Source organism: Myotis lucifugus, unplaced genomic scaffold (assembly GCF_000147115.1).
Source record: "Myotis lucifugus unplaced genomic scaffold, Myoluc2.0 scaffold_194, whole genome shotgun sequence".
NCBI lineage: Eukaryota > Metazoa > Chordata > Mammalia > Chiroptera > Vespertilionidae > Myotis > Myotis lucifugus.
In genome coordinates, this window is record NW_005871242.1 from 1,593,068 (window position 1) to 1,603,127 (window position 10,060).

The following is a 10,060-nucleotide window of genomic DNA, read 5'->3' on the forward strand; positions in this document are numbered from 1 at the left end:
GCTTGTTCATACTCTCATTTACATTAATGAACCTCCTTGAAGCTTTTAGTATATGAAATGTCTACAAGTCCAGATGTAAAGTATGTTCAATCTGTGGTCCCCCATAGTAGGGTGATTTCCAGCTAAAGTGTTCATATTTGCCCTAAACATGATGCTTAGTAAGTGGTTTCTACCATTTGGGTCCTGCAGAGGCAATGTTGAAGACCTGTCTCCCCAGGAAGACCCAGCTTTAAGTGCTAAGTGCCTGGTTCGAAGAGAGGCCAGCAGTCTCTCCCAGCAGCAGGTTTTCTCTCTCATCTCTGACCTTGGAAGAGTTGTGTCTGAGGAATTTTCTATTTGCCGTGCTAAGTCAGCCACCTCCTCTCATTGATCTGTTTTTGCTCTTTGCTTCTTGAGCAATTGTTTTAAACAAGGTGTGACAACTTGTCCCCGAGCCCTTGCTCTGTTGGTTGAACTGGCTGGTTTTTCTGTATCTGCATGTTACAGTATTCTTTCATTGAATAAGGGAACTGCTCTTTCTTTTATTTTTTTTTAACTATTTAACTAATATAATTTATCCTGGGAACTTGGAGGCTGGGGGTAGACAATGCTGGCAATATAGGAAAGGAAAAATATCAAAAGTGAATATTACCTTTTATGACCAATATTGTTTTCTTTTTTCCCCTCAGTTTTATTGATGTAAAATTGACAAAATTGTAAGTTATTTAAAGTGTATAATATCATGATGATTTGATATATGTATATATTGCAAAAGGCTTCCTCCCATCTATTAATTTATTCATCACCTCACATATTTATATACAGGTGTTATTTTCTAATCACTTTATTGAGGTATAATGTATGTACAGTAAAGTTTGCAATTTCAAGTCTATAGTTTCATGAGTTTTGACACACATGAAAAGTAGTGTAACCATCACTGTATCCAAGGTACAGAACAAAAAGTTTCCTGTGTGGACATGTTTTCGTTTCTTTTGGGTATATATGCCTTGGAATAGGACTGCTGGCTTGTGTAAGCATATGCTTTATAGGACACTATCAAACTGTTTTTCCAAAGTGGCTTTACAATTTAGTGTGATTTATTTTTTAGCACTTTTTAGAGTTTCTTTTCTCTGCCTCTTCGTTTCCTTCAAAAAAGTTCCTGTGCCTTATAATATATGTCAGTCTTTAACCAAAGATAAGGCTAGAGTTTGTACATAGAGGAAGGTGGGCTGGATATATCTACAAACTACTAGAAAGATTTTGGAAACTTAGTAAGTTCTTCCTGTGACTACAGTGATACCAGTAGCTTCTGGTTGCTTGAAAACACTTGGCTTATGTGAGATTTGATTCTGACAATGAACCTGTAAAGTGCATGTGTTATTACTGTCCTTACTGTACAGTTGGTGAAACAGGATTCAGAGTGTACATGACTTACCCAATGTCACACTGCTAGTTAGTAGCAGAGCCGAGATTGAGCCCCAGGGGTCTCTCTGTTAATACTGATAATAGTCATCACGTGGTGATTCTGGCACTGTGCTAGCACCTTTACACAACCGCCACCCTGTGTACACTATTGTCATTCTTAGACGAGTCATTTCAGTGACTTGCCCAGGGTTGTGTAGCCAGTAGCTGGCTGGACTGGAATGGAGCCAGGGCTTCTGACTGCAGGTCCTTTACTTTTTCCCCATCTCCATTCAGGAGAAACAAATGTTCCTTTTTTTTTTTTTTAAACAGCAGAGAGAAAAGGACATTCGGTGCTGGGCAGGAGCCACAGTGAATTAGCAAACTGCCCTTGCCGCTTCTTTTCCAATTTACAGTTAAGTCTGCGGCTTATTCACTTTGGATGTCTGATATCTTTACTATCAGGCTTTATGTTCGTGCTGGTTGTCCTCAGTGAGTAAACCTGCTTTTTCCTGCTTCTGTTATCTGTGGGGTTTTTGCCTCTGTGACCCATGCTGTAAGCCGGGCTCACAGGTGGCTTGATAGTCTTGTCTTTCCTTTGGATATCATTTTCTTTCCCCTTCTTACCCTCTCTTTCTATCCCCTTGTCATCCTCTCTGTCCCTCCCTTCCTTTCTTGCTTTTCTCTCAGCCAAAATGTCATCTGCCTTCCTCCAGGCTCCTGTGTTCCCATAGACTGCTTTGCATATTTATATGTTTGCCATTGAAAGGTAGTTGAGGCAAATCTCAGAGCTGTTTAGTAATGTTTTTATCTTTTACCATTAGTGTGAAAATACGAAGCTCAATATTCTCTATATAAACATACTATGACTTTCTAGTTATTTTCTTAAAATTTAAGAGTGTGAGGTAGATGTTTTTGTGAGCTATTCAAGAATGATGTTAATAGATACTACTTACAACAAGATCTACAACCTGAATGTTGAAAAAAAAAACCAACGTTGTTTCTGCTGTACTATTTTACAAATAATAAAATTCCAAAACTGAATCTTTCACTTCATTTACTTATTGTCAGGAAAAGCTAGTAATTTTAATGTTTGAGTCATCAGGCTGATCACATGTAGCAGAGTTACCTGATTTTATATTGTACCATTGAAAAGATATCTGTGTCTTCATATTTTTACCTAATTGTCAGAATGCACGGTTCAACCCTAGCTTCCATGAAAGTGGGTTTTACATTGTTAGAGGGTGGGTGTAGGCCACCCTTTAACAATGTTAGAGGGTTTTAGGAGAGGAATTGGAAAATTATTTCTGAGCACCAGGTCTGCTGCGGGGGGTCCTGGCTCCTTCCCTTCCTGTGTGGGAGTGGGCTTGATCTGGAGGCAGTCCATGAAATATCAGGGAACAGATCCCCGTAGGCCAGAAGCACATGGAAAGGAGGCTGGCCATGGGTCAATCCTTTATTTATTTATTTTTTTAAGGTTGTTTTTTTTTTTATTGATCTTGGGGGAGGGGAAGGGAGAGATAGAAAAATATCGATTTGTTATCGCACTTATTTATGCATTCATTGTTGATTCTCGTATGTGCCCTGACTGGGGATCGAACCCACAACCTTGCATATTGGGACGATGCTATAACCAACTGAGCTACCTGGTCAGGGCTGGGCCAGTTTTTTAAAACGTCAAGTCCCCCAGGAACCTAAGCCACAATTCACTACAGACCTGGTTGTCTGGGACTGGTTGTGCCAATTGAGGAGATGATTAGAATCTGAGGCTGAGAGGAGGGGCTGCTAATGGGAGAACTGAACAGACATCTCCTTAGTATATTTGCTTGGAGAGGTCACCTTGGGTGTTACCTTTGGCAGCATTCAAGAGAAGAGATTCTCCCACCCAAACTTCTTCTGGCATAAATTTCCATTAAGTGTTACAACTCAGCAGCATTCCATTTTAAGCCATATACATATCTGTCTAGAAATATTCTGAGAATGTTTGTTTTCACTTGAACATTCAGATTCCTAATGTTGATAAGAAGCTAGAGTTGAAGCAGATGCTCACAGAGGAAGTTATAGGAAAAGAATCCATAAACACCTGAGAGTCCTGACAGGGCACTCCTTAGGCTGATGAGAGAAGCAGAGTTGGTTCAGAGATCGAGGAACAGAAGCGACGGCTGGTGGAACCAAAAGTTGAGAAGCTTGTTCAGAGGGCATGAGGGTCCTGAGAAAAGGAAGTGAAGCTCTTGTGAACATTACAAGTTTGGGAGACAGAACTTAACAAAACCCTCAGTACCTCCTATAATAAATCAAAACACTCTAAGGTCCCTCTTCCTAAAATGCAAGAGGTTGGTGGCATTTGAAAATTGAAAAATAACTTGTAACCTTCAGTCCTGTGAATTCCACCCTTGTAGGGCTTTCACATCAGGGGAAGGAGAGAGTTAGGAAGCTTTCAATTTTTCAAGCTCTTCAGGTTTCAATCTTTACATCTTAATCTTTCATTTGCTTCGGTGTGAGGTAGGGATCTAGCTTTTTTCTATTCCTTTCAGATAGCAGTTAGCAAGTTATCCCAGCATCATGTCTTGAATAAGGCTAATCTTTCCCTACTGATTTGATCACCCACCTTCAAAATTCTACTTTCAAACAACCAGCACTATCAGATGCCACACCTGGTCAGACCTCAGACCTCAGCCACTGTGAATGTGGGCTATCCACAGTCCTGGCAAATTACTATCCTGGCCTCCTGAATGGTGGTCTGCTGGCCAGCTCAGTGTCGGCAGTCTTGCCGTCTTTTTTTATGCAGCAGATTTGTAGTTATTTAAGTGCTTTGTTTTATTTTGCTTGTGTTTGACAATGGAAAGGGGAGAAAATCAAGGTGCTTGTACTTGCAACACAAAGCAGGCCTTCTAAATACAATGCAAGGTAGAAATCATTTCAGTCTCAAAAAAGTGACAAGCCTTTTTCCTCAGCCAGGTGCTTATTGGACTTGAGCTGGTTACTGAGGGTATGACTGTGAAGGAGAAAAGCCAAATTGAAGAATACAGATATGGAAATGAGTTATTTAGATGATCTGTGTAAGAGAGGGGATCCCTGGTCTGAAATGGTGCCACAAAAATCATAAAGATGATTAAAACCTTCCCCAAGCAAAACTGGACTGAGAACACACCTGCTGTGGTGCCTCAACTGACCACACTTCTCTTCTGTGTGCCTGCGATTTACGTCTATGTGTAACATGTCTGAAGTGAACCTGTGGTCAACCCCATCCTGACACCTAAAAACAATGCAAAAGGGATAAACACCCACTCAGTTATTTTTCAGTCCAGTTCCACACGTCAATAACCATCTATCCCCTCTCAACACCCGTATGTAAACCATCACCAAGTCCTGTTGACTTTAGCTGCTGAAGTACCTTCTTAAATCATCACCACCACCACCCTGGGTCCAGAAGGCCTCCCTTGTGCCTAAACCATGCTGTAGCCTCGTAATTAGTCTCTCCACATTTACTCTCACCTTCTAGCCAATTCATTTTCCATGTCCCAGCCAGAGTAATCTTTTAGAAATGAAAGTCTGATCAGGACAGCATCCCTCTGATTAAAAACCCTTCAGCATCACCCCATTGTTCTCACAGGCTTCCATATGGCCCACCCCAGCTTTCATCGTGTTTTCCTCACACCGGCCTGCCTTCAGACTCCTCTCCTCTTTCTGCTCCTTCCCACCTGGGAAGTGGCTGCAATGCCCCATGCAGTCCCAGAGCTAACTCCCCCATCCTTAGATTGCAGGTGAACCTTTCCTGCCCACAGCTATGCTCTCATGTTGCTGTGTGACATGTGCCTCCTTCCCTTGTAGTACTTACCAGTTTCTAGTCATGCATTGAGTTTATATGATTAGTGTCTATTTCCCTCACTGGACTGTAAGCCCCATATGTGCCAGAACCACATCCATTCTTGCTCATCATTATATTCCTACTGACTATCACAAATTCTCAGTAAATTTTTGTTGAATGTGGTTCTTATTTGCCTTGTTGACATCCTAACTTGGCGAACAAAATTTCCTCAGGAATTCTTTATATTTTAGGGTAGATACTGTTGGTCCAAAATAGTTTTCATTTTGTATTTTCATTTATAGATTTATTGTGCCCATAATATTAATAAAATGCTCTTTCAGTGGAATATTGTCTTCTGCCTTCAGAGTGGTCTGCGTTTGTCTGACTTGGGATCTGACTCTTCAGAATTGCAGAGGCTACAGATCTTTGAAAGCAATCAGATCTATAGTGCACACATTCCATTTCACTGTCTGCCTGTAGCATTGTATACAGAGGTGATGCTCAATCTATGTTTATTTTGTTTATTATATATTCTTTTAATTTGAAAAGCACATAACTATATTTGGAGAAAAGGGAAAAAATCATCTGTAACACTACCATTCAAACTCAACTATTGTTTTAATATTACCTGTTGGTCTTTTTATATGCATTTTTAACGTTGCCATAATCACAGTGTACATAACGTTTTGTGTCCTGCTTTTATTCCCCTACATAACCTTGATGTTCATTGATCATTCTATTATGTACGAGCCTAATTTATTCAATTCAACAAGCATTTATGAAGGATTACACTGTGCCAGTCACCTTCCTATGTGCCTACTGCCATCAAAGAAAATACACAGATTTTATACTCTATAATAATAGAATATTATAATTCCGAAGCTTTTAGTGACATTTTTACTTGACAGATATATTGATTTTGTGACATCTCTTCATCTCAGAATGAGGACTATGCAATACTTTTCTCCATTTGTTTAATTACTTCTTTCTTCATTTATTCAACAAATTTGTTATGGCTTACTGTGTGCCAGGCGCTATTCTATGTACTGGAGATACAGTAGTGAATCCAACAAAGTGTCTGCATCCTGGTGAGAGAAGTCAGACAATGAGTGAATGCATGCATGAATGAATAGATAAGTAGAAGAGAAAAAAAGTTAGGTGAGAGAGATGGCTAATGGTGTGGAGGAGGGGCTGCTCTTTTGGAAGGTCAGGGAAGGCTCTTGAATGGTGACATTTGAGCAGAGACCTAAATAGCATGCAGGGTGAGCTGTGCAGCTGTCAGGGAGATTTTTCCTGGCAGAGGGTCAGCAGGTACAAAGGCCCTGAGGTGAGTGCTTGATGTTTGCAAGGAGCCAGTGAGGGAAGAGGGTGAACACGAGCTGAGGTCAGTGAGCTGGGGGTAGAGCCCTGAGGAGTTTTAGAGAGTCTTCCAGGCCATGGCAAGGCCTCTGGCTTTTCCTCCAAGTAAATGGGAAGTAGTGGAATAGTACATGCCCTGGCTTGTGCTTTCATAGGATGCCTTCGTTCACCAGCTTTCTCTGTTCCTTCTGTGTCACCTTCCGGATGACTCTGTACCAGAACCTGGAAACTTCCTTTCAGACACGCATGATGCAGTCATAATGCAAAGTCCGCACTCCTTATGCATAAATGTGTAGGCAGATAGTCAGTCACACCCTGTGGTGTCACAGATTCAGATTTGGTAATCACTCTTCCAAAAAATTTTACATATTTCACACACTTGAAAAAATTTATAATTGAATTTTTCAAAAAATTATTGACTGGTTGATTGATTTTAGAGAGAGGAAGGGAGAAAGAGAGAGAAAAAAAACATTGATTTGCTATTCCACTCATCTATGCATTCATTGGTTGCTTCTTGTATGTGCCCTGACCAAGGATCAAACTCACAACCTTGACATATCAGGATGATGCTCTAACCAATTGAGCTACCCAGCCAAGACTGATAAGTTCTCATTTCTTTATCTTTTGTTCATTTGAGAGAATTTTCTTTTCTGAAAAGAATGACCAAATATGTTTTCCAGACTGTATAAAAACTTATCCCATTAAGGCTTACTATCAGTTTTGTAATTATAAAGCATGCTTCAACCCCTGACATTCTAGAAATAAGCTATTTTTGGAGGGGAGAGTTAGTTAACCTAATTATAATCTGCCTTGAGTTGCTCTATGGTTAGATCTGTCACATGCCAAAGTTAGATCCCATTAGTAGGCTTAAAACATTTATTTATGAAAGAACAAACTGTTACAGGTTGCTTAGGGTAATTGATTTCTTTTGTTTTCTTTCTGTTACAGGAGGAGACATCACAGCTCTCCCAGATTGGGAGGAAAAATATGGAATGTGTTTTACCGCTGACTGAACACAACCAAATGAACTGTACTGACAGTAGTTTGAAAACCAGCAGTTAGCAGTTTGTTCAGGCTCTAACATTGTCCAGCACTTTCCAGAGCAAACTCACTGTTTACAAGAACTCTCGGCCTTACGACATTTATAACCTCAAGCTTCGTTTATTTAAAATATTTCTGCAAAGAAAAGTACCCAGAGCCCACTTTCCAAAATGGCCGTGGATGGGTATTTGTGGATGGTCATTTTAGGTTTTATCATAGCTTTTATATTGGCATTTTCTGTTGGTGCAAATGATGTTGCCAATTCATTCGGTACTGCTGTGGGCTCCGGTGTAGTGACCTTGAAGCAGGCGTGCATTTTGGCTTCAATATTTGAAACCACGGGCTCAGTGTTATTGGGAGCCAAAGTCGGAGAGACCATTCGAAAAGGTATCATTGATGTGAACCTCTACAACGAGACAGTGGAAACACTAATGGCTGGGGAAGTTAGTGCAATGGTTGGTAAGTAACATGATTCTTTATACCTGTGGGAAGTGTGTCCACTGGCCTTCTTCCCTATAGTGCTTTTGTCATATCCATAAATGTGTTTTTTTCCTTTAACTTTGCAAAAACTGGTTTGATGTTTTAACTTTGCTATTGTCTTATTTTTGCTTTCTGCATTTTAATTTGATTATGTTTGTTTAGTGTCCAAATATTAAGCAAACACATGTTCTTAAATGTTTAGCAACCCTGGTTGTTAAAATAGATTTCAGCTGAGTACTTTTTATAAAGTACAGAAAAAGGTATTTGTAGGGCAGCTCTTATTAGAGAAATAGTGAGCATGTCTAAGAAAATGTCTTTGAAAGATTTACTTAAGAGATTTCCTTTAAGGTTTATTTCTGTTTTTTCATGGGTCTTTTTTTTTTTTATCAATTAGGATGCAGTTGTTTTTGAAAACTTGGATGCCAATAAAACAATATTTATTAATTTAACTTGTATTCTCAGTTTAAGTTTTAGAGCAGTTACCAAGAAAATCGTGTTTGTTTCAAGAAATTCTGGTCTTTTATAGCCTTTGTAATCCTCTTGTTGGCTTTTGTTTTGATTTTCTGATTCCACCTCTGGACGTTCCATTTGGTATGCTTGTTGTGTTTTCTAGTCAAACGGTCATTTGTATGCTACCTGTGGGTCATTTGTATGCCACCTGGGTCATTTGTATGCCACCTGTGGGTGGTTTCAGGTTGTCTAGATGAGAGAAGTGCTGAAGGCAGTGAAGTATGTTAATGGGAGATTGGGCTGACAGTGGGATTTCTCCATTGCCCAAGGTGACGGTAGACCCAAGCACTGTGGGGGCACTTCCCTCACTGCCCTTGCTACAGCTGAAAAGGAGACTCAGGCAGAGGTGCCTGGAGTGCAGCTGACGGGATTCTCTCTGCTTGCCTTGAGGTAGAGATGACGGCACAGCAGACAGCTGATGCATTCGGGTAATTTGGTTAGGGAGGAGAGGGATAGAGAGGAATTCTACCACCTTCTGCTTTCAACAGGACATTTCCTTTTGTAGGAAGAGTCCTGCAGTAGGAGGTAAGATGCTGGTGTACCAAGAACGCAGCTACATTTCACAGGTCCTTCCTAGTTATTTATTGGCATTGGCATTGTTTAAGCACCCAGGATGTGGAAATGATTTGCCAAATTTAAGATAATCCATCATCTTTTTATTACAGCAAGTTAGTCTGAGAAGTTGTTGAGGCACTTGATCTGAAGCAGGCCAATGTACTAAGGTATTAAATACAACTAAGTGTAGTGGGTTGGTAACATATGCTAAGGAGTGTCTATGTCTCAGCTGAACATTTTGTGTTTTAAAGATGTAAGGTTCACAATTGCTTTCATTCCAACAGCTCTTGTAATGATTGAATCTTAACTTCAGTGAGCATATATTTTTTATTAAAGTCAGATAAATTGAAATTTCTCATAGAAAAATAACAGTTACTTGTAAAATTCACCCTTCTGTAGCTGTGATAGATGTCTAAGACATAATCATATCGACCTGAAATTAAGATTTTTTTCAGTCAGGTTGATGTGGGCAAGATATGTTGAAAGCAGGGGAGAAATAAAGAAAAACACTGATAAAATTAAATATTTACCGAAATTTCTCCTTTCACTGGATGAAACTTGAGGAATGGTGTGCTTATTAGAGACTTGTTAGTGAGGCCACACTGAGGGCCTCAGAGCGACAGAAGGTCTCGTGAGCAGAGCTTATGCCACTGCTTGCTTACTTTTCTGTGTGGGCAGTAGTTTTCCCACCCCTGGCCTTGGCTCTTTACTGAAAGAATGAAGAATACTTACCCCAACTAGAATTTAGGTTAACCAAAGCAATTTGGGGTTTTGCTGAAATAACTTGGTTTTGTTGGCTTTTTGTTCTTTCTTCTTTTCTTTTCTTTTCTTTTCTTTTCTTTCCTTTCCTTTCCTTTTCTTTTCTTTTCTTTTCTTTTCTTTCCTTTCCTTTCCTTTCCTTTCCTTTTCTTTTCTTTTTTTCTTTTC

At 39.8% G+C, this 10,060-nt stretch overlaps 1 protein-coding gene across 10 annotated transcripts in view; it reads left to right on the plus strand.

Moving 5' to 3' along the window:
• Nucleotides 1–10,060, plus strand: part of SLC20A2 (solute carrier family 20 member 2) — a 91,841-nt gene that overhangs the window by 42,493 nt on the left and 39,288 nt on the right. For 9 of the 10 annotated variants that reach the window (XM_023760826.1, XM_006097035.2, XM_023760828.1 and 6 more), the window contains one exon: nt 7,496–8,047. In XM_023760826.1, coding sequence (XP_023616594.1) covers nt 7,759–8,047 — 289 coding nt within the window. In that variant the 5' untranslated portion in view covers nt 7,496–7,758. Of the gene's footprint in view, nt 1–5,661; nt 5,683–7,495; nt 8,048–10,060 lie in introns of those variants that run through there. The other variant, XM_023760829.1, reaches the window with a different exon arrangement.